We start from the raw sequence: 25,412 nt of genomic DNA, 5'->3' as shown, positions 1-25,412 counted from the left end.
AGAGCTTGTCCAGATGGCTCAATGAGCCCATATCTCACGACTGGATGTGTTTACACAGACAGATAAGGCAATGACTATACTACACTTAACCAAATACTGACAAGCCAGATCAGAAGAGTTTGTTGTCACAGACATAGATACAATGTGGTTCAAAATCATGCCTCCTACAACTACTCATACATACACCTGACTAGTACGGAAGTGTGCTCTGAAGAAAATTAATGAAGGCTAGTAAGAGGCTCTGACAACTCTTGTAGTTTCTAAGATCTATTCAGAGTCTACAAGGTTCTCCCTTTTCCAACAGATCTGAGGCTGGATTTTCTTCATTTAGTTCAAGCAAACAACATATTACAACTGATTATATGTAGAAGCAGATATGAGAACCCACTTGTCTTCTATTAAGTAGATATTAAATAAACCTACAAAAATGTAAAACAATACCACTCTTCCCACTATTTTTAGCTTTATCCTGGAAAATGCAATTTTCAATTTTTAAATGCTCTTTATATTAATATGTAATGGATTGTTATTTCTACATTAAGTAAATATTTTACATTTTTTATTTCAAATGCAATATATATCAATTAATATAACGTTACCACATGAACAAAAACATTTGTTGTAAAGGTGTCCTAAAGCCAAAAAGTTTGAGAACTGCTGGCCTAGGGTGTATTTTAATCCTCCTTTCCATAGTATTATAAAATACTTTTACTAGATGGACATTCTGATTGTCTCCATTTTAACAATCCAAATATATTCTCCACCATTCTTTGCACTATTCTGAGCCCCAGGAGACCAATTCTTACAGACTGGCTTTCTTGCCTATCAGCTTTAGGTTGGGTTCCATCACTGGGAAACAGGGAGGATTCTGGAGGTGAGGATATTTTCTGCTGCCACTTTGCTTCAGCACATCTTTGCAGTAGCCATGTATCCTCAACTATAGCTATTATCAGATTCCCCCTCATTGGTACTTCAGGCTCTCACTGGGTCCTCGCAATACAATAGCTCCCCACTCTTACCCACAATTTCGCTTTCTGTGGTCTCAGTTACCAGTCAACTGTGGTCCAGAAGCAGATGATCCTCCTTCTGATATACCGTCAGAAAGTCAAGAGTAGCCTAACGCTAGGTCATGATAGCTATGTCATTCCCCTTACTTCATCTCATCACATAGACATTTTATCTGACATCATCAGAAGAACAAGGGTGAGTACCACACAGTAAGATATTTTGAGAAACCACATTCATATAACTTTTATTATAGTATTATATAATCCTATAATCTCCTACTATGCCTAATTTGTAAATTAAACTATACCCTAGTATGTATATTTAGGAAAAAACATAGAATATACAAGATTCAGTACTATCCATGGTTTCAGGCATCTACTGGGGGTGTTGGAACAGATTTCCTCTTGATAAGGAGGGATTACTGTAATTCCTCCACCTGTCTCTTCAATTCTACGGATGATAAAGCTTTCCACAGTTCCTAGTCTCTGGATGCCTCACCATACTCTTGTTATTCTTAACACTGCCACACCTCTGTAATAGTCCCTTTGTTAAAGTTTCGATTTGAGCCATCTGGGGAAATTCTGTTCCCTGGCAAGACACTGATACAGATCTGCCTAAAGGGAGTAGGGATGAATTTTACACATTTCTTACAAGCCATGAGAGTTTGTTTAATCCTCTTCCCTTCTAGACTGGGGAAGATAAGCTTTTAATAATGTTAAGTACGCTTTCATTATTAATAATTATGAATAAAAATGAGACTATATTCTCAAGAAATTTGAAGCATTTCATGAATATCATATTATTATGACTTTTGTGAAGATGAAAGATCTTTATTATCCCACTTAACACCTGGGCAAAAAAAAAATTATTACACTGACTAAAAACAAGTAGATGAAATGGAATTCCACAATAAAAAGAACATATAGCAAGAGGATGTCAAGTCGCAATCAATAATTTATTGTTTTTTAAAAATATGACAAAATAAATGAATTAGTCTGCTGGAGATGGCTATAACATATAAATCCCATGCGAACGGCCAGCTATGGAGCCATGCAAATGTTCACAGTCATTAGCTTACCCAGTGTTCATATGCCTCAATGTGTTAATACCAGATGCACATCTAGCTTAGATGTCTGTGCCAACTTTTTTAAAAAGTTTCCTATCCTAATGTAGCACAGCCCTCTCCTATGAAAGACATAAAAAAAGTCATACAAAAGGTTCTAAAACCAAGTCCCATTTATAACTTATGCCTCTGAGAGAGTTTGGCAATACTGATGAAGACAGACCAGGCTCTAGGTCACAGAACATGGGTTCCCAGTCTGGCTCTAACACATACTCTATGAACAGGAGGAAGTTCTGCACCTTCTTTGGATTAGTTTTCCTCATCTATAAAATGGGAAAATTGTACTTGTACCAGAGGTCTGTTGTGAAAATTTTAAAAGTTAATCAATATAAAGTACTTGGCAAATACTGCATTTTTAATAATAATTTTCATCACTGCATAAATCAGGATCATGCTGACAACACTGCTCTTCCCAAATAATCCCTCCATCTCAATCAGCTCAACGTAGTAAAGCCAGAGTCTAAGATGAGGAATCCTGACCTAACTTCTAATAAAACCACAACTGAAAACTTAACTGTAGCAAACCTAAATATGAAAGATAAAGGAATAAAGAAAGCTTTTAGAAGAAAACATGGGGAAACACCTTCATGACCTTGGAATAAGAAACAGGTTCTAAAACACAAAAAAGGACACAAAAAAGATCCATTCATTAAAAAAGGAAAAAACAAGTAACAAACTGAACTGTGTTAAAACTAAAAACTTTTATTCACTAAAAGATACCAGAGCAGAAGATATGCACAATATATAAATAACAAACACTCCTATAAAGAATCCTATAAATCAGTAACAAAAAACCAGAAAACACAATAGAAAAATGGACAAATTACTTGAGCAAACACTTTTAAAAACAGAGTACAAGTGGCCAGTGAACACATAAACACACTAGGAAAATGAAACACCACTACTGATCCACAAAAATGGTAAAAATGAAAAAGACAGAAAATACCAAGTGCTAGTGAAGATATGGAATACCCAGAACTCTCATACCTATTGGTGGGAATATAAACTGACACACCACTTAAACTATTTGCAAATATCTACTACAATAGAATAAATGTATACCCTATGTCCCAGCAATTCCACTTCAAGAATGCATACATATATCCTCCTAAAGACATGTACTAGAATGTTTGAAACAGCACTATTTCAAATAACCCAAAGCTGAAAATAACACCCACCAAATGTTCATCAAGAATAGAATAGACCTCTCTCTCTACATATATATATATACATACACACATACACTGACACAATGAAATACTATAATACAATAAAAATGAACAAATTACAGCTTCATGCAATAATATGTACAATTCTCACAAAAAGTTGAGCTAAGGAAGGCAGATCTATTCTAGGTGACTGTTCCACTTACATTAAGTTCAAAAATGGGAAACCTAGTCTATGGTATTTTTAGAACTCAGAAGGGGAAGCCTGGGTGGCTCAGTCCATTAAGCATTGGACTCTTGTTTTTGGATCAGGTCAAGATGTCAGGGTCATTAGATGGAGCCCCATGTTGGGCTCCATGCTCAGCAGGGAGTCTGCTGGAGATTCTCTCTCTCCCTTTGCCCCTCCCCATTCTCAGGTTCTCTCTAAAAACTAAATAAATAAAATCTTAAAAAAAAAATAGACTGATGAATCACTGAACTCTACCCCTAAAACTAATACACTATGTGTTAATTAACTGAATTTAAATAAATGTAAAAACAAGAAAAATAGTAAAATAATGTTAATGGGAAAAAAAAGTCTGAAGAGCGGTTCCGCATGAAGAGGGATAGTGACTGGAAAACGACAGGAGTGGACATCTTGGGATGCTAGGACTTCTCTGTTTCTTGATCTGGGTGCTGGTTTTATGGGTGCAGTCAGTCTGTAAAAATTCATCAAACTATACATTTATGATGTATATACTCTTCTCTACATACACTGTGAATCGATATCATAAAACCTACAGTATCAGTAAATTAGGAGGCAAAGTTTTTGTAAAATTCTGTTTTGAACGTCACAAGGCCAATTTAGTACAAGTATAGTACAGGAAAAAGTCAGCTTTCAATCATGTTTAATAATAGTTCATAAGTACTCCTCCATTTTTAAATGCTAAAAATAACTTACTGCTATGCAAAAACTAGACAAGTCTATACTAAACAAAACCATTAATCTTAAACCTAAAAATGCAAGCAAAAAAAAAAAAAAACCCTCAAAACTGACATTTAATGAAACTAAGTCACAATGGACTTCAAAATTAACTTGCAAATTTTATTCACTACTATACTAAGATATACTATGAATGATAAGCCAAAAATAGTGGTATATTATGTAAAAATTAAGAGGTATAAACCAGTGTACTTATTCAAAGTTTTATTTAAAGTGAAAAGCATAGGGTAAAACTAATTTTATGGGAAAGAATAAAAACCAAAGGATACTTTTCCATTGATCTAAAATTTATTATTCTAAATTATACCTTTTTAAATAAAAAATTAGCTATACTCTATTTAAAACAGTGGGGGTACCTGGGTGACTCAGTCAGTTAAGCATCTGCCTTTGGCTCAGGTCACAATCCCAGGGTCCTGGGATTGAGCCCCACGTTGGACTCCCTGCTCAGTGGGGAGACTGCTTCTCCCTCTCTCTCTGCCTCTGCTCATGTACTCTCTCACTCTCTCTCTCTCTCAAATAAAAATCTTTAAAAAAAAAATACTGTGTTTAATTAAGGAGTTAGACAACTCAAGAGTTTGAAAATAATTTATTACCAATCATAAGAGAGAAAAAGGATATGAGGGAAAATGTAAACATAAAGCATATAAAATTAGAAATCCTGTTAGGCCATAGTAAAAGGCAGGCAAATTAAAAGTGCAAAACACTTATTAGAAACTAGAGGCTGACAAAGAAAGGACTCCACAGAGATTTAAAATGGAAAATGACAGAATTATATATATGGTAAATAAGAAGCTAGAGAAAATTAAACAAATACAAAAGGAAAAACCCCCTAATTCTTCTTTTCAAAATGACAAGAAGTTAGTTATCATTATCTTGTACCTCATATGGTCAAATAAAAAATTCAGAAGTACAGTTGATTCTTGCCTGAACAATGCAGGGGTTAGGGACTCTGACCTCATGCAGTCAAAATCCACGTGCTAACATTTGAATTCCCCCAAAACTTAACTACTAATAGCCTACAGTTGGCCAGAGGCCTTACTGGTAACATAAACAATAAACATATTTTGTATGTTATATGTATTACACATAGCCTATTCTTAGAATAAGGTAAACTAGAGAAAAAAAATATTATTAACAAAATGAAAAAGAAAGGGCATCTGGGGTGGCTCAGTTGGTTGAGTATCTGACTTGGTTTGGGTTCAGGTCATGGTCTCAGGATTGTGAGACTGAACCCTGCTTCTGGCTCCACACTTGGCGTAGAGTCTGCTTTAGATTCTTTCCCTTCTTCCTTCTCCCTCCCCCTCTATTCCTCCCCAACTTGCATGCATGTGCAGCTCTCTCTCACTCTCAATAAATCTTTAAAAAAAAAAACAAAAGGAAGAGAGAAAATTTACAGTGTTATACTGTAAAACATCCATGTTTAAGTTTGAACCCACACAGTTCAAACATGTGTTGTTCAAGGGTTAACTGTAATATGATTATTGCTTTTGAGAAGACTGGCCTTCAACATCTCCCATGTAAAATACTTTGAAAATGTATTCCATTTTTGTTTTCATTTCACACTAAGGAATTGATACTCTGGTTATTAAGCAGAGAAGCACAATCACACATCTTGTAAGAAATCTCTAAATATGAACATTAAACTATAATGTCTTATTATCCATTATTTTATCATAGTACTCCAAAATTATTTCTGAATTATAGCAACTGGAGTTTTGTGTTGTTTTGTAACCACAAATGAACTGATGTTTTTCCTTACCAATTCATATTCATCAAAAAGCTGTATGAGGGAAGGTGGAATGAACATATGAAAGCCCTGTAAAAAAGCATTGATCTGAGGCTGAATGGCTCTTGTCATTCGAAGTTCAGTAACAAGCTGAACATACTCCGCCTATTAAAAAAAAAAAAAAAGTGATTTTTTTCAATTTCACACACTTAAGATATTGTTGATATAATCATTTCTCATTTAAGAGGTAAAGGTTTAGAATTAATTTGGCACCATCATTCAAATAGCTCAGTAAACCCGTAATCCACCAATCACTAACTACTTAGGCCAAAATCCTAGGAATCAATCACCCATGATTTTTCTCACACACTGTATCAGTGAGTGCTATCAGAACTACTTCCAAAAAACATTCTCAATCCGATCCTGTCTCACCATCTCCACTACTACTACCCTGGTCCCAGCCATCATCATCACCTTCACCTGGATTACTGTTAACATGTGGTGTCCCAGTTGCCATTTTTGTCTCTGTACTGCTTCTTCCATATTAAGTATATAGATATATATTTTACATACAATTTCATATATAATTCAGATCACATCACTCCTGCTCAAAACCCTACAGTGAGGGGTGCCTAGGTGGCTCAGTTACTTAAGCACCTTTCTCCCTCCCTAAAACAAAGCAAAACAAAAAAACTCTACATTGACTTAATTAAGTAAAAGACAAATTATAAGGCCCTAAATGACCCAGCCTTTGCTTTGCTCTCTCATCATTTCTTTCTTCTCTCCCCCTTGTTCATTCTCTATATTCCCCAAACATAAGCTTGTTCAGGCCTCAGTGTCTATGCTTTCTCATGTCTCTGACTGAACTATCTCTTTAGAATGTAACCTCTCTGCAGGCAAGGGCTCTGTTTTGTTTTCCAGTATATATTCCCAGCTCCTAAAAAACTGGCTGCCCTTTGTAAATGTTCAACAAATATCGGATGAATGCATACATTCAACAAGTGCATTTAATACAGACCTAGAACTTGATAAAATGGGTCACTTAAGCATAGTTATTTGATTCTGAATTAAAGTAAACTATTTTTACACATTTCATTTTAAAATACATCATCACAGAAAATAGTGTCACTTAAAATTTAACTGGTAATAAAGAATATATTTTGGCTCAGACAAGAATCAATTATTATATTTATCAATCAACTCTATCAATTGTTATCATTTATATATTTTAAATTACATCTAAGTGAAACTTTGTGACTTAAAAGCAATATGCTGTATATAGTTCTTACCTCCCAGGTATGAATGTTCTAAAGAGAGTAGAGAAAGCCAATTTTAGGTTCCTTCCTTTATTTTTTGAGGGGGCACTAAATCTGAAGCTCTGCCCCATCCCACGTTCTAACTCTACATCGGGGGGAAAAAACCCACAAGTACTGAGCTACAAAGTTATATATAACCACTGGCTATGAATTCCACATGGCCATCCATGTCAAAGCTATAGAAGTGTCATGGTGGCTTCCCCATAGTTCTCCCCAAGCTCCACATAGCCCCTTGTGCAATCTAGCACAGGGAAAGCTGTCATCTCTGCTATTCAGTCTACTCCCACGCCCAAATCACACTCCCTACCACCCACAAGTTTTTCTCCACTGTACAGGAATTATCAGTTACTACATTTAGGTAGTTACTAGAGAGAGGGAGACAAAAATGTGTGCCAAACAATCAAACAGAAACATAAACTAGATTTTCACGTCCAAGAAATAATATATATAGCACACTTCCAAGTGATAACCAGGAGTGATTTCAATATTAGCACATCATTATCTTTTACTTTATGTCTGCTCTACCTAAACTTACTCAACTGTTACAATTTTTCTGCTCCACTCATTCACTCCTGTTTAAGATGCTATATGAGACCCTATCTTCCCTTAGTAAGAACAGCTTTTTCCCAAAAGGTTTTGCTCTTAGAATCTTACAGTACTATTCAATAATCATTGTTCAAGACCTTAAATTATAAAGCATAAAAGTAAAAGATTTGCGGGGCACCTGTGTGGCTCAGTTGGTTAAGCATCCAACTCTTGATTTCAGCCCAGATGCTTAAGATTCTCTCTCTCCCTCTCCCTTTGCCTCTGCCTCTCTCCGCCCTTCCCCCACCATTCAGATGTGCATACGTGCTCTCTCTCAAAAAAAAGGTAAAATATTTGTGAATTGCTCAAAGTACACTTTACCAATTTTAATTGGCCATTGCATTCCATATTTACCAGAGTAGTACACATTCTGTTTTCAATCAGTTAATTCCTATTACTTCCTCACACATTCTTTTTTTAAAAATTAATTTCTACAAGTATACTAATCTTTCCTTACATGTTCCCTTCTATTCTTCTAATATGGAATATTATTCTAATATTCCAAATATTTTCCACATTTATTTCTATAACTTTGATCCATAGTCACTGTACACCAATTTGTGGAAATCAGCTCCTTCAAATACCAATTTTCATATTAAGTTAATTTAAATGTGGATGAATTTTGGTCTAAATTATTTCTCAGAAAAATAATAAAATCCTAGCCATCACAAATCCTGTTGAGATGTTTAGTAAAATAAAGTTTTCCATGTAGCTGAAATATAACTGTGTTTAACAGAAGAAAATATAAATCCAACTGAGCTAAAATGTTTCCCTGCTTCCTTAAACACTGTACATCCTCAAATAGAATAACACAAATTAACATTTTCTTGATGATACAATTATTACTATGAACATCCACTATTATTACACACTAACTTTTTGACTATTCATACTGTGCAGAAATATACTGGCTGCATTCCCACTATCCATACAGGCATCCAAGTGACTCACCTCCCCACACTTTATGCTCTGCATAACTACATCAAGTATCTTACATGCTTTAATAAGGAAACAGTGGATATGCAGATGACAATCAGTCCACAAAACACTGGCATAAAGACTTGCACAATTAAACATTAAACATAAACCAAACCTAAACTATCATTTTCTTTTAAGTTATTACAAGAGATTGATATAACTTGGGTCAGGGGATCTTCTTTTATCCCTAACAGATGGCATATCCTAGGAGTCATGTTTGCTCCCACCTGAGTTTTGTTGTCTATTCTTTGAAGGCATAAAATAATACCAGATGCCAAATAATTAAATTGAAGAATTAATCATATTAAAGAATCTTAGTACTTGTACTGGTGAAGCAGTTACGTTATTAGAAACCTTCAGCATAGAAACAACAACAGCAACAAAAAAGAGCCTTAGCAACTTTTTTCTGGCTTAACCTCTGACCCTTGTAACTGATATAAAATAGGTAAGTAAAAAAGAAACTGCAAAGCGAAAAACATAAAAACACTGAATTTACAGAAACATTTACAGAATTTACAGAAACATTTTGTTTTAATAATCTCTAGTCTTCTGAATTTGTGGAGTAAATAATATTCATCTCTCAGAAATCTTCCTTAAAATTTTAACTTCTCTTCAGGCTTTGAACCTAAATTATGTCTTCTTATGAGAAATGGTGGTGATATTGAAAATAAATGCATTTTTAAGCTATTTTTCTTCTTGAAAATCTTCTTTCATTATTTCTTGAAAGATATCTAAATAAACCATATTTACTTAAATAATAGTTAACTTTTACTAGTGAAAACAAGACTTTCTTTTTTCCCCTCCTCTAAGCAGAGGAATAAACTGGGCCACATTTGTAAAACAATTTGGAATAGTTATTTTTTTAGTAATTAACGGTCTAAATGGTGTTATTATTGACATAATTCAATTTACTGTTTGAATATAAAAGCTTCTTTCCTGAGTTTATCCACTTATTACCGCTCTGGTACGTAAGAGTTGTCAATGAAAATTTTTCCACTGAGAACTCCAAAGGATAACCAGGTTTCTCTTGTAGGAATAAGCAGATATACCAAAAAGGCAAGAAACTATCTCATTTTCTCCACCCTCACTGCCTTTGTCTTATAAAATTCTCATGCATGCTCCCCAGACCAATACCACAACCACCTATCAGTTCCCTGACTCCAGTGTTGCCCCATTTCAATTAATTCTTCACACTCCAAGCTGAGTTTGTTTTTGTGTGTGTGTTTTTAAGAAACAGAATCCATTGATGGAACTTGCCTCTATAACATCTACAATCATCCCTACAGTCTTCAGAATAATTTTCAAATTCTTAATTGTGGATACAGTCCTTCAGAATTTGGCCCCTGTCTACTCCCCTCATCTTTTACCACTCATTTCTTTGCAAGCTAAGATCTACAACTCTGATATACCTGTGGTTCCCTGAACACATCATGCTCTGTCATCCTTAACCTCCTCTAAGCCCAGAACATTTCCTTTTCCCCCTCCTTACTCCTATCTGACCACTTAATGCTTTTCCTCTATAATTCAGCTTCCATACCACCTCCTCCATTCCGTGATATCCTGTCTTACCCACTGCTCTTTCCCTCCCAGCCTGAATGAATTTCATGATTAGTACTGTAAAAGTGTTAGCATTTAAGGCTCATGTAGCTTACTCTTCAGTTCTAGGAGATAGAACTGAAGATATAAGAAAATCTGTCACTTCTAACTCAAATTTTATGGTCCATGATTCCAGCTTTCGGTCAAGAATAAAAAAAGAGGGGACGCCTAGGTGGCTCCGTTAAGCATCTGCCTTCAGCTCAGGTCATGATCCCAGGTACCTGGGATCGAGTCCCACATCAGGCTCCCTAACTCAGTGAGGAACCTGCTTCTCCCTCTGCCTGCCACTTTCCCTGCTTGTATTCTCTCTCTCTCTCTCTCTCTCTGACAAATAAATATATAAAACCTTTAAAGAAAAAAAAAGTGAAAAGTAAAAGCAAAACTTTTAAAGGAAGATGAAAATACTATTTAAATGTAAATGCTCAGCTCCTGGCAATTCAGTCATTTTCAAAAGTGAAACCAGAGTTTAGTTTTATTATTTTTTAAGATTTTAAAACAAATTGATAATAATATTAAATTTAAAAGAGCATTATATTTCAAATGTGGAATGTACATATATTCTTCTGCCTACATCATTTGTGTTTATTTAATGTACTCCTTTTTAAACAAAGGTATTTTCATCTATTTGGTTTCCCTCTATAATTACCAAAGCCTTGGATGGGAGACCAAAGCCTTTCCATAAAAATTCGGAATAAATGACTCCCCCATGTGGAGATCAGCTTACACAGATTTTCTCGTACTAACAAGCTTGGTAACTCATTTAAGCTTCAACATGCTTACAGATTTTGAAGTTGAACTCCAAATGTGACAATTATAACTTTATACCTATAGAGATAAGAAAGTAAATGGCTAACCTTAACGTAACAAAAAAGTTCATGAAAGAAATGTATGTTAAAAAATAACAAAAATCTCTAAAAATTGAAAATTTTACTTGTAAATTGAATAACAATCTTAAAGCAAGTGATCAATTTAAGATGCAGGTATGTTTCTAAAGATTTTTAATTTTAAAAAATTAATCAGGTTGCTTACTGAGTGAGCATTAAATGTTTAAACATCAACAATTTGATATACAATTATACTTGACTCAAAAAAAAAAACAATTATACTCGACTCTTTCTGGTAATACTAGAAAATTATTCTGAAAAATGTTTACATCACAAAAATGAAAGCTGAGGAGAATTAACATATTAGCGATCGAGATCCTGCTTTTATTACCCAAAGCTAATCATTAAAAAAAAAAGGTTCAGCCTATAATCAACCAATTAGTTACTATAGTTAAATAAAAATGTATTTAACTTAGAAGCAAAAGTTTCAGGCTCTTTAATATTACAACAGTAAGTATTCCAGTCTCAAACTGGACTCACAATGAAAGGTCCACCCTCAATGCGTGTATACTCTTGATATTATTTACTATCTTCCTTCTTTCTAGATTTCACTGAAAGACACAAATGCCAAAGAACTAATAAAATATGTCTTTTTAAAAATCTACACAAAAACCATGTAATAATGGGAGGAAGAGCATTAGGAGATACAAGTACAAACATAGCCACACATCATGCAGTTGTTCATGGGTCTTTCCCCGTGTCATAGAAAACCTATCCGAGAGTGACAAGTCCACTCACCACAGCATTCACAGATAACAATCATGTTTGAGTTTCTCTGGTGAAAAACAATCACTTTCTTATTAAAAAAAAGACTCTATAACTTCATTACCCTTAATTGAGAATAGGTCTCCAGTGTAAAATAATAAATGCACTATAGGATACACAATCTAATAATTAGAATATTTTAAAAAGTATTTTCATTCACTGGCAAGCTTAATACATATTTTAAAAATAAAGCATTTTACTTTTTTCATCTTCTAGAGCTTAACATGACTCTGTATTAAAAATCAAGTAAGATCTTCCTTAACATGATTAATTTTGTGAAGGAAGAACATGAGACCTGAAACTAGGAGACCTGGGTTTTGGCCCCAGATTTACCATTAATTCTTTAGGCTTCAGTGTCCTCATGTGTAAAATGAGAGGGCAAACTAAAAAACATCTAAGTATAGATGTGCAAAAACTTAGCTTCTGATCTTATTTTCAAAAATTAAACTTCAGTTTTTTTATATGTATAGTATCTAGAAGTTGCAAAAAGTAAAACTATATAGCATAATATAACTTTCCAATACCCTGTACATATCTCAAACTAAGAGCTTCTTTTTTAGAGCACTAGCCATTAAGAACTAACTTTCATGTTGTGGTTTTCAGTTTGCAAAATCCTAGTAATGATCCTGTATGGGAGCTATTATTATCCCAATTCTACAGAATAGAAAACTGAGGCTCAAAGAGGTTAAAATGCAGCCAAGTCTCCTGGTCTTTAAAAAAAAAAAAACAAAAAAACTGTATTTTACTAAATCAACGGACATTATTCCTTAAAGTTAGTTGCTTCTGAAGCTGTCTTGGAATTATAATACAACTAATGGAAAGGAAAAAGAGGTTAGTCTTGTTTAACCAGAAGTTGCTACTGGTAAATGACAGAAGTGGAGTTCCCACACGAGATTTCCTGACTCCCAATTTCCTACATATCAAAATATGACATAAAACGGAATTATATATTAACATATTTTTCAATAGAAAACATATGCCAAAATTTAAAACTAATATGTGCAGCTGTATGTCAATTATTTCTCAATAAAACTGGAAAAAAAATTCACAAACAGAAGATAGAACAATAAATAAAAAGAACCAAGTTATAAAGCTTAAAAAAAAAAATCAAGTTCAGAGATCTAACAGATTTACTGGATCCCAAAAGCATGTACAAAATTTAACACAGGAAATTCTTCTTTTCTCTACTGGAACTCTTAACATCGTACTTCAAAAACATGAAACAGTGACTAACGCAAATATGATTTTGATGTAAACTTCTACATCTAATCTAATTTTTCAATAAAGAGATGCCCAATTTATACAATCGACTGAACTGTGCTCTAGGCTGCTTCAGGAACTGCCTCGGCTATCTAACACAACAGTGAAATGATCCTTTCTAACTCAAAAGTTTGATATTTGATGTTTTAGTTAATTTAAGTATTTCATCTGTTATAAAATGTTACGAAACTCTGTAACAGCACAAGTTTTTCTAGCTAGTGTCAGGAGGCTACAGTAATCAGCAAACTATCAGGGCCAAGTTACAAACAATGGCTAAGATAAATATTCAAATACTCACTTTATTATTTTGTGTCACAAGAATACTTCCACCCCCAGGTTTCAAAGGCACCTCTTCCATTGCTCCAAACACATCAGTTTCAACAGAAAAGGTTAGCTCTAGACCCAGATCACTAATGTCATTATCTAAAATCCACTGCAAATTTTTGGCATATTCTGGATCAATGGATGCCACATCTTGGTAATTTACAGGAATACCTAAAAATGCAAACACATAGCAGTTATATTCTAAATGTTTCTGCCTTTCCTTGTTTGTTTAATGGTAAAATACTGCCCTCTACAGATATTCCATAAAACTGCAAAATATAATCCAATTCACAGCATGATTTAAGTGGAGGCTAATTCCTGGATTTGGAAGTTCGTTAAACTTGTGGGGTTTTTTCCACATTTTTATAATGTAATCTTTCTTTGAAATAGCTATACAGAAAAATTATTATATACTTCAAAAAGTGCCAATTAACTTAGGTATATTCATATTAAAATGCACTCTTAGCATAAACATTACACACTAAAATGATAATTTTTTTAGCAAAAACATAGATTTTTTTTTTCTCTACCTCATAGGCTCCCAAATGCCTTACATAGTTTCCAACTGAAATAAAAATTACCTCAATCAAAATGCCTCCACTTATCTATTTAGTTTTTCCTAAAGATTCTAAGAAAAACACTTCAAATAAGTGCCTCTGGAAATAACAACAGAGCCATACCAAGAATGTGCTTATAGAATGATCTTGTGAAGTAAATGTTGACAAGTTGCCTGTGGTTCAAAGCTAATCCCAAGATCTGTCCAGCAAATCGGAAATAGTTCAAGTGATCGGGATTTACATAGGAGTTGCTATTAGGCTGAAAAGTTGTTCCTATTAAAATAAATACAAAATAATTTATTTCTAAGAATCTAGATGCAGAAGAAAGATCATTTCAATGAAGAAACTGAATTTGAAGTTTTCACTCTTTTTGCTCCTTATGGAATAGAGCACTACAAGAGAATAACTAAAATTTTAAATGTACAACTGTTCATATACAACTTCAGCAAAACCAAGGTTACATTATGTATAAACTTTCACCAGAATGTTCTTTGTGAAATATATAAGACAATGGAATTGTCAAAATATAATCATTAATTCACACATACTTATGAGAGTAAGTCTTTGCGGAGAGAAAATTACTTTTAACTGAAAGTAGTTGGAAGATGTGTCAAAGAGATTCTGGAAATAATATATTAAAAGATAATATACATAACATGTTTTCCTCAGCAATGTAGAAATACTAGGCTGTGAATTAGGACAGGCATTGTTTCATTCATCTATACATGCCCAGTACAGATTTTCACTACTTTTTGCTCCTTATGGAATAGAGCACTACAAGAGAATAACCAAAATTTTAAATGTACAACTGTTAAGTGATGAACTTGATGCCTTTTAACAATTATCAGAAAATCACCTAAATCCACAAGTCAACCAATTATTCCTCACAACAAATAATCAACTTTATTTTTCTTAAGATTTTATCTGAGAGAGAGAGAAAGAGTGCGTGTGCAAACAGGGGGAGGGGCAGAGGGAGAGAAAGAATCTCCAACAGACCCCCCCCATTGAGCCTAGTAGAGGCCAACTCAAGGCTCAATCTCACAACCTGAGATCATGACCTGAGCTAAAACCAAGAGTCTGGACACTTAACGAACTGGCCACCTAGGTGCCTCACAAATAATCAACTTTCATTAAGTACCACTGAGGTATAAAAGTAAAAATGGCAAAAGCAATAGTTACCAATTACTGTCAAAACCTAGTATGATTCCACTTATATGAAAAAAGGTCTGGAAATAGTGGTGATGGTTACACAACACTGTCAATGTATTTAATGCCAGTGAATTGTACACTTTAAAGTGGTTAAAAATAGTAAATATTATGTTATATATTTGATCACAATGAAAACAAAAGTCTAAAAAAAAAATCTAGTGCAATGGAAAAACCTAATACCAAGACTTCAACTTTAAAGAACTCTTTTTGTACTGTTCTGTGATGATCACGAACTCCAAAGACAACTGTCATTCTTTCAACAAATATTTAATGAGCTCATGCTATTTACTACTCTTCTAGGCACTTACACTAAAAGAAAGAATAAACTGCTAAATCTAATGAAATAGGATCCAAAAATAAAATAAAATAAAGGAAAAGTAGAAAGTTTGGGAAAATGAGATGTTTGATCATTTCGTATACATATTTTGACAATGATTCATTTTGTTCATTGAGGGTCTTTGATTTCTCACTCCTGGCACTAAACTACACTGCAATGACCAGTTTACTTAGATATAATAAGGTACAACAGTGGAAGCTTATGGTTGAACAACTTAAAAGGGCTACATGAAGCTAGTCATTCACTGTCAAGTACCTTTTGAGAATAATTCCCAGTCATGGGTAAGATTGGGTATTAAAAGTCAAAGAAAAGTTTTGTGAGATGAAGAAAAACTTCAAAGACTAACATAACAATAATTCCAAAGATATAAATAATCTAAGAATAGTCACAAATATTTTTACCTATTAAAATAGTGAATGTTTAGGGCGCCTAGGTAGCTCAGTCGGTTAAGCGTCTGCCTTTGGCTCAGGTCATGATCTCAGGGTCCTGGGATCAAGCCCCGCATCGGGCTCCCTGCTCAGTGGGGAGTCTGCTTCTCCTTCTCTCTCTGCCCCTCTCCCCACGTGTGTGCACATGCTCGCTCTCTCTCAAATAAATAACATCTTTAAAAAATAATAATAAAATAAAATAGTGAATGCTTAGGGTTACTGATGAATCAATCAGCAAAGATTTTTGATGACTCAACTTTCCACCCCTAGGTCTGTAATTTATCATTCCTTTGCTAAGTACTTTCTGGGAAATCTAGGTTATTAAAAAGAACAAATAAGGAGAAATTAAAAACAAAAAATAAATAAGGAAACAAATAGGGAAAAAATATTCAGGAGAAATAATAGTTTTTAATTTGAAAACTACTTAAAACAGAACACAAAGTTTAGGTTCTGTCAAAGTTCAAAATAAATGTAACTGTGACACAGCTATTTTCATCACCTCAGAAAAATCTTAGTGAACAAGAAAATATCATTTTCCACATAATAATAGCTTCTAATAATTATTTCTACTTTCTATATTTCTTAGGCACTAGGCAAAGCATTTTTTACATAACGGCTAACTGATTTCTCTCTCACCACATTACAAAACATACATTATCACCATTTTCAAATGGAGAAACTGAGGTCCAGAAAGGTTACACTTATTGGCCCAAGATGATGACAACAAGAGGAACAGAGCCAGGACTCACCTCCAGTGTAAGACCAAAGGCCAAACTCTACAGTAAGCATCTTAATTTAATTAGAAAGCAAGTTTTAAGGAAATTATTATAGACATGAGGACTACCCAGACATTTCCCACATTCAGGAATTTTTAATTCAAAATTTTAATGTAATTCCCTTCGTGTCAATTAAACATAAGAACAAGGAAATATTTCACCAAGATTTTAATTTATAAATACTGTAATCCCAAAGAGAAGGCTTACAAAAAGGACAAATCACAATCTTTATGAGCTCTATGCTTTAGCATATGCTCTACTAATATATTCATAGTGTGAGGAATTACCTTGACTCATAATTCCACATTACATCTGTTTTTCAGGGATGAAACTAAACAGACATAGAATAATGGACTATAAAGAAATGAAATAAATCTAACATTTATGCTCTAATGCTAAATCTTGCTTCAAAGATTAGGCCTAACTAAACCCAGCACCTCATCAAACTTGTCATAAAAACAACAAAGACACCAAATTCACCTCAGAGCAAAAAAATCAGAAGTTATAAATTAAAGCAGAGAGTCACATATCCCTAAGTAACTTCAAAGACACCATGTGTGAATACAAAGGTGAATACCTACAGCTCCCTAGCATCCCTGCAGCCCACCACCCCCTTGACTCTCTCCTAAAGTCATCCTTCTTATTCAATGGAGATCTGTCTGCCGGTTTGGTTGGAGATAATCAGAAAGTACAATTAATGATGCACTCTCTCCTTGTTAAAAAAAAAAAAAATTAAACACTGGGAAAGAAGAGATCTTCAGGAAATAAAAGCAACTGTGTAAAGCATTTAAAAACTGAAATCCCGCCTTCACTTGTATGTCTTTCTTAAGTTAGAGAACTGTCAAGTATTCTTCACACAGATGAGGCGGTAACAATTTCCATTCAGCCTACAATATCAAATCTGAATTGTGCAGGTCCAAAGTACCATTTCAACAAATAGTTTATTTGTATTGTAAGATAATAAGAGCTTTTTAGGTTTTAATCTTTTAAAAGGACTGAAAACTAAGTTACTATACATAAATAGATTATAACTTAAGATTTAACACCATGATTTCTAGACTTTTTTATATGACCAATAAATTTTAAGACTTGGAAACTCAAAAAGGGTTAGCAAATTTTAATTTTTCCAAATAAGTGTTTTTCTAAGTCCATCTACTAGCATTATTTCACAAAAGGAAATTTTAGCTCAAAAAAGTAGTCTAAGGACAATGTTTAAGACTGTATAAATTTAGTTTTATTTTACAAAGGACTGATGAAAACTTCCGTGGAGTCAGCATTGGCCCTTAAGACAAATATCTGAGAACCAACTATCTAGAGGAAGAAATGCTAGACTGAATCAGGTTCCACTCATGATCCTACCACTCATTAACTGTGTTAACAAACCTCTGAATTTCAACTTTCTTTTCTAGGAAATGGGACTATGCCACACCTAGCTCACACGATTACTGTGGGAATCAAAGGATAAAATGCACTGCTGTAGTTGGAAACTATGAGAGCCACAGAGAAAGTCCTGTAGACTGTACAACTTACCATCAGCTGACTGGGTGAACAATGCATAATCAGGATTGACGATCTCATTAGACAGAATATCGAACCACTCACGCACAACACCTTGACCCTGAGTTCAAGAAAATAAAATTAAGCATCAACAGAAATACATGGGAAAATTTTTTCTGAGTAATAACAAATTAAAATCATTTCAGATGTCTTCCATTATCGGTTATGCAGCACACTGAATCCCACTGCATCCCCATCTTTCACACCGGGTGGCGCCCAGCACTGATCTTTATGCCCACCATGCCTTCTTCTCCGTGGAACCGGACAGCAATCCCTTGCTTCAGCTTTGCACAATTTGCTCTTGACACAACTTCACAGCTACTCCTGAAAATAGAATCTAAATATATAGCATTGGTTAATTTCATGTATGAAAACTTACAGTAACTACTATTTGGGGCCTCACACACATCAGTTTCTTAGACATACCTCTGTGAACCAGCAGGATATCATTTTCATTCACTGGCCTGTGCACCATGTCGGAATCTGGCTGTCCTGAATGCAAATGTTCATAGAACCACTCACAGCGATCTTTAAACGGCTAACCCAACAAAAAACGGTAAAATATGTTGGCAGTTACCTATCAGATTACTTCATGAGCCTGCTAATGCCCTTTCTACAAATAATCATTCTTAAACCTTTATTTATAATAAACAGTTCTAGATAATGTTCTGACATTTCAAAAACTATTCACAAAAAGGTAGATCTTAGCTGAAATACTCTGATTACGAAGAGTATATTTTTTTAATTCCCATTTTAACAGAAAAGACTTGATAAATCAGGTTATATCTAAATTTAATTATCAGATATGAATTGACACAATTTACTCCTAATCTCTTTTAAGTCCAACAATGCTTGTAAGAATGAATTCCCAAATCCAGAAAAATTACATTGCATGTTATATTTAATTTTTCATGAAAATAGTCTTCTAGATCTAACTTTTTTTTTTTTTTGAGAGAGAGAGAGAGAGAGAGAGAGAGAGAGGAAGAGCATGTACAAGAGCTCCGGGAGGGGCAGAGGGAAGAGAGGGAATCTCAAGCAGCCTCTGCACTGAGCCCAGAGCCTGACACGGGGCTGAGATCATGACCTGAGCTGAAACCAAGAGTCAGACACTTAATTGATTGAGCCACCCAGGCACCCCTATCTAACTTTATTCTTACTTCTATCCTTTGAATATGTAGTATAAACCTTGACAATGGGGGTATTTTTTCTTATTTTAATATAAGTGCCTGACTGAAGCTTTCATTGCCAAGGCAACCACTTCAAAGAGGCATCTACTTCAAAGATGGCTATCTCAAATAAACGGAATGCCAGCCACATAACTTAATAAAGGGCCAGGCCACCTTCCCACAGGGAAGCTCCTCTGTTTTAGAAATCTTGGTTGATTTCTATAACTGACCATTTGGCCCACTTGTTATTCTTCCTCTTCCCATGCTTTAAATTCCCGCTCTTAATGTTTTAAATTCACCAACAGTGAGCTTGTGAAACCCTAGGCTCCCACCTCAACCCCAATAAAAGCAGAACCTCAGGCCCATGTGCGTTATCATGCTCGCACGCACACACACACTCTCCCCCACTCCCTCACCTCCACCATGTGTGCTGTGTAATACCCAGGTTCCATAAGTAATAAATCTTTATTTTTTTCAGTTTCCTGATGGTTATTGCTGAAGGGCATCTTGCAATCATAATAAGAACCACAAGGGCTGGTCTAGGCACAAGACTGGTTATCGAAAGGCTGAGACCAACACACAACAATTGGCATAGTCGGCAGGACTGCATGATTGCCCTTGAATTAACCAAGGGGAATGTCTTCACCTGCAACCTCTCTACTAACTGCCAAACTCACCATCTGAGAAAGGAGCACCTTTAGCTGGGGGTCTGCCATGCTGCTATGTGCTTTCACACATTAGCTGTCATGTGTTGCCTGCAATATCCAACCTAAAAGGTCACAGCTGCCATAATAATTCAAGAATCTCCCCAGAGCAGCATGATCAAGGCCATATGATCTAATGAGATGATCAGACTACTAATTATAAAGGTCTTAATTGACTATCAATGTGTATAAGGGACCTCCAAAGCCAAGGAGAGCAAGGCAGGGTGGACTAGACTGCAAGGCTACTGCCACTGCCAAGGAGGGTTCTGGGCCAAAGGTAGATAGAAATGATTCCTTAGGTGAGGAGAATGGGAAATTTCCACTTGCAACCACTGAATCAAGTGGGTTGTGCCCAAATCACATGTCCTAACCCAGAAGTGAGAAATAGCCTTGCAAGTGGAAGCCAATGGCACCATAGAGGGAACGTACAGCAGAGGCCTACAGTCTGTATCACCACTTCACTCACTACCATTGCTACTTGTCCCCTGACCCAACAGGATACTATGGGTCCAATCCCTGGTGTGGTATAGCTAAAAAATTAATGGACAAATGTAAATGTCCTGAACAATCTTAAGAACCCTGAGAGGCACACCAGCTCCTTGATAAATGTAAAACCCCATGGGTGCTTCCTAGGTGTTACTCAATTATGCATACAAAAATGCCAAGGCTCTGGTTTATGCTCCAGAGGCCTAGGGACTTTTCCCAAGACCCCGTGTATATCATGCTACTGAAGGCAGACTCCAATCCAGGAGAGGTCTCCTGGGACATCCTGAAAAGGAAAGCAGCCACCTACGAAGAGGGCTGACAGTGATGTCTTCCAAAATTTTCTGGTAACAACAATTTTCAAGTAAGATTCAGGTAACAGGATAAAAACAAGAAGTAGAAATTGAGATCAAAATCTATACCTTAACTGAAATTCAAACCTTCCTTAAATATTTTATGCAGCAGGCAGGAGAGAAGGGAACTAATTTGTTATTGCAGGTTTTCTTGGTTGTCTGGATCAGGCTCTTAATTGTTATTCATGGCAGCTAAAACGCATCAACTGGCTGCTATCTCTAAAGACCCTAAAATCCAGAACTTTCTTAAAGATCCATCTGGACTATAATGCTCATTCCTTCTGAGATAGCACATTTTCTAAGCCCCCTCAGCTTTCTACCGCACAGGGGCATAACTACAAGCACACCTCACAAGGTGTTCCTGCTGCCAAGGGAAGAGCAGACGGGGTTATCGAGGCCTCTCCTGAGGAGGAAGAGGGAATTGGGAAGACAACAGTTGCTAAAGCCACTGATACTCATACCAGAGCCCTCCCTCTCCTCACCTGGATATACACTACCTGGCACTGTACTCATCCTTCCATCGCAGTGATCACTGCTAAGGAAGAGGAAGAAGGAAGAAAGCCCATCTCCTGCTGCACAAAATTCCCACAGTCCAATGGGTACATCATTTCCATGACCACAGTGATCCAAATAACCCCTTCCAACCTGAAGAGGACTCATTTGACCTTGAGTCCAGAGAATTACTTTTACAAGGCACTCCCCCAATTACAGAGTGGCACTACTACATTTTATTGTGACCTTGGAAACCATCGAAAAAGCCCTAGAACTCCTAGGAGAAAACTTACATCCTTTCTCTGTCCCTTGAAGATGTAAATCCTTCAATGTCTTTGAAAAGTAAACACCCCAGGAGGTAACTAAAACTCTGCCCATGATTGCCTGAGACTAAAGGGAAAAAAGAGGGGAAAGAGGCCTTTTAAAACACAAAATGCTATAAAAAGCTCTTTTGCCCAAATTCTAGTCCACAGCCTCCTTAAAGATTATTTGTTAAGGATAAATACAAATCTTCAAAGTCTTCTCCACAGGTATTAGTAAAAAGCTTTAGCCACTGGAGCAGGCAACCTTAACTTATTCTGTCTGCCAATCTGGATTCAGCTGTTATTTACACACTAGTGAGTTTTATATTGTACCTGATTCATGACTAGAACGCTGGAATTGAAGCTATAGGTCTCTGTGTCTGTCTGCATGTTTATGCATGTCTATGGATATGTTATATATGTGATTTTCTTCTCTCAATCTTCCAGATGGTACTGCCAAAATTAATTTGTAAAAGAACTCTATTTAACTGGCTTAAAAATAAGCACTTATGAATTAAATATTCTTAAAACTCAAAAATACTGAAACTAACCCAAATATTTTTTTTAAGATTTTATTTATTTGAGAGAGAGAGAGAGAAAGAGAGGGAGAGAGAGAGAGAACAAGCAGGGGGAGGGGCAAAGGGAGAGAGAGAAGCAGACTCCCTGCTGAGCCCGGAGCCCAATGCGGGGCTTGATCCCAGGACCCTGGGACCATGACCTGAGCCAAAGCAGATGCTTAACCAACTGAGCCACCCAGGTGCCCCCAAAACTAACCCTAATTTTTACAAGTTCATATGATCTGGGATAATCTTTGGGAAGTAAAAGCTAGTTTAAATTTGGTGTAATTAAAAAAAGTAGGTCTTCGGATATATATATATATATTTAATATAATGCAGATTATATGTAATTAATCTATGTATAATAATCTATAACATAATTATATTATACACATATAATACATATTATATGTTAAATACAACAGAGATCATATTAATATAACTAATTATGCTAAATAAAATGCAGATAAAAAACATATTCTACCTGGGTTTACTAGTCAAATAAATTCATGTTATCTCTATTACAAAATCTGTCAGCAGGAAAAATAACTTGGGATGATGCTACCTAATGAAGTTTTTCATGGTCTAAACATAATTGCTGTGATCAAGAGATTTAAATAAATGTTTAATGGGATAAGAGTTTCTAGGTGAACTTTTCAGCAATAATTATGTGTTATGATATGTCTACTTAAAACCAGTTTCTAAAATTTTTGTTAACTTCCAGCCCTAGAATTTTGCTAAGTTAAATGAAGGGAATTCATTGAATGTCTAAATCATTCCAAATAAGATAAAATACTGAAACAGTAATTGCAAAACAAGTTGAAGTTTACCTACTTTTGATCACTTACCACAGAGGAACTAAAGATATTTGGGTCTGTTAGTACGCATGTCTTGTGACACACTGAAAAGCTGCACTATGAGGAAATGTATGTTGATAGAAATTATAAAATATACTCATAAATTTGCCAGTGTAAAGAATGCTGGTGTAACAATTCACAAATTTTACTTCTTGCTTTTCGTTAGAAATTAAGGCTTCTAAGGGCTAAGAATTCTAATTAACATATGTAATTACAACTACTAGACATAATATGGGAAACATCTCTGCATGCAAGGAAAGTAGGATGTGTCTTTAGCTAAGAGAAAGTATGAGGTATGAAGATGTATTTTTGTTAAGGGAAAAGAAAGTAAATTTGTCCTAAAGTAAAACTGGTTATTCCAGAATGAGAAAGACAAAATAAAAGACAAAATGGTACAGAAAGTTGAGAAGAAAGAGAATTTTACCTTGTGTGGTTGAGTTAGCTAAAACAGAAACGCTGTTATAAGGGTTTGTTGTTTTTTTATAAGCTTTAATACCAATGCTATGCTTACATAATTTTCTTTCCTCTGCTAAAAGGACAAAGTTTTCTTGGGAGTACTGGTTGGCTCTTGAAAACAGATAATGAAAGGTTTTGCCTTGAGGCACCTGGGTGGCTCAGTCAGTTAAGTAGTTGCCTTCAGTTCAGGTCATGATCCCAGGGTCCTCTGATCGAGCCCCGCATCAGGCTCCCTGCTCAGCGGGGAAGTCAGCTTCTTCCTCTCCATCTGCCTCTCTACCTGCTCATGCTCTCTCTCACTTAAATAAAAAAATAAAATCTTAAAAAAGAAAAAAAAGATTTTGCCTTACCTTTTAAGTAATCTAGCTAGAAAACAAAGATTCTGTGTCTTATCAAAATAATTAACCTGTGTTTCATGTTGTTTTAATCAGGTCTTTGATTACTTAAGCAAACTGAGTCTTCTCAGTATTAAAGGAGCTGAATTTTGCTCAGAACTATGTAATCTTCTGTATATGCCTTTAAAATCTTTTGTCACTTTAAGTAGATAATTAAGTATTGTTTCATAATTATCTGTGATCCTATTTACTCAAGTGTCCAAAACCCTTTGATGTTCTTGACTAAGTTCCCAAAATCAAATTCTAAATAAAATCTTTTTGACCTGGAAATAACTGTGGGATTTTCTAGAGAACCCTGGAACATCTCAAAAGATCTGTTCACTCTCTATAAAAAGATAAACATTTAACTAATTAGGCCTATTTGATAGGCAAAATTATATGAGAAGCACTGTCAAATAAGACATAACGCTAAACCTTCCTCATGGATATCTTTTGATGGATATGTGCTATTAATGTAAGTGTGCCAGAAATTCTATCAAATTCCTAAAAATCTTTGGATTTTTGATGATACAAAATGTTATCAGTCATCACTCCAGTTATCATCTTAAAATGTGTGTCTAAGAAACAAATTTCCTTGTCAGCTGTGTTATAATTAACTCTCATCAGATCTTTAAACATGGGCATTTTTAAGTCTTTTATCATTTACAGACAGTTACTGTTTCACTCTGATGCTTCTGCACAAATGCTTCATCTTCAAGATTCTTGGAAAGGACTCTGACAAGCCCAGGTTCCTGGTAATTTTCAGATCATATACTGAACTGGGTAAGAAATGACAGAACTCCAAGGAAAAACTAGATTCATAAGACTGATACCAGAAGATCAAGATCAAGAATCACTAGGACTGGGTGAACTGATGAGAATGATTATAATTTTTTACGAGTTTTGTTCAAAACATTGCTGGTTCTTCCAGATTTAAGGAAACTTTTTCTCTTAAGATAGCTATGACTTAACAGCAGTTTGGTAAAGTATACCTTTGTGAACCAAGATGAAACCACCACTTATTTCCCCCCCATCTGATCCCTCCAGAATCTGGAAACTCTGTGAGTGTTCTTCTATTTTCACAGCAGTAT

At 35.1% G+C, this 25,412-nt stretch overlaps 1 protein-coding gene across 7 annotated transcripts in view; it reads right to left on the bottom strand.

Moving 5' to 3' along the window:
* The window catches only part of HACE1 (HECT domain and ankyrin repeat containing E3 ubiquitin protein ligase 1), a 100,671-nt gene that overhangs the window by 10,151 nt on the left and 65,108 nt on the right, over window positions 1-25,412 (bottom strand). For all 7 annotated transcript variants that reach the window (XM_027602685.2, XM_027602686.2, XM_027602688.2 and 4 more), the window contains 6 exons: window positions 19,004-19,115; window positions 18,817-18,914; window positions 18,551-18,638; window positions 14,394-14,543; window positions 13,688-13,884; window positions 6,039-6,170 (listed from right to left, as the gene is read on the bottom strand). In XM_027602685.2, the coding sequence (XP_027458486.1) occupies window positions 6,039-6,170; window positions 13,688-13,884; window positions 14,394-14,543; window positions 18,551-18,638; window positions 18,817-18,914; window positions 19,004-19,115 (777 nt within the window). The remainder of the gene's footprint in view (window positions 1-6,038; window positions 6,171-13,687; window positions 13,885-14,393; window positions 14,544-18,550; window positions 18,639-18,816; window positions 18,915-19,003; window positions 19,116-25,412) is intronic.

The sequence above is a fragment of the Zalophus californianus genome, chromosome 7 (assembly GCF_009762305.2).
Source record: "Zalophus californianus isolate mZalCal1 chromosome 7, mZalCal1.pri.v2, whole genome shotgun sequence".
Lineage (NCBI taxonomy): Eukaryota > Metazoa > Chordata > Mammalia > Carnivora > Otariidae > Zalophus > Zalophus californianus.
Note: the sequence above shows the minus strand (reverse complement) of the source record. Positions and strands in the feature narration are given on the sequence as shown.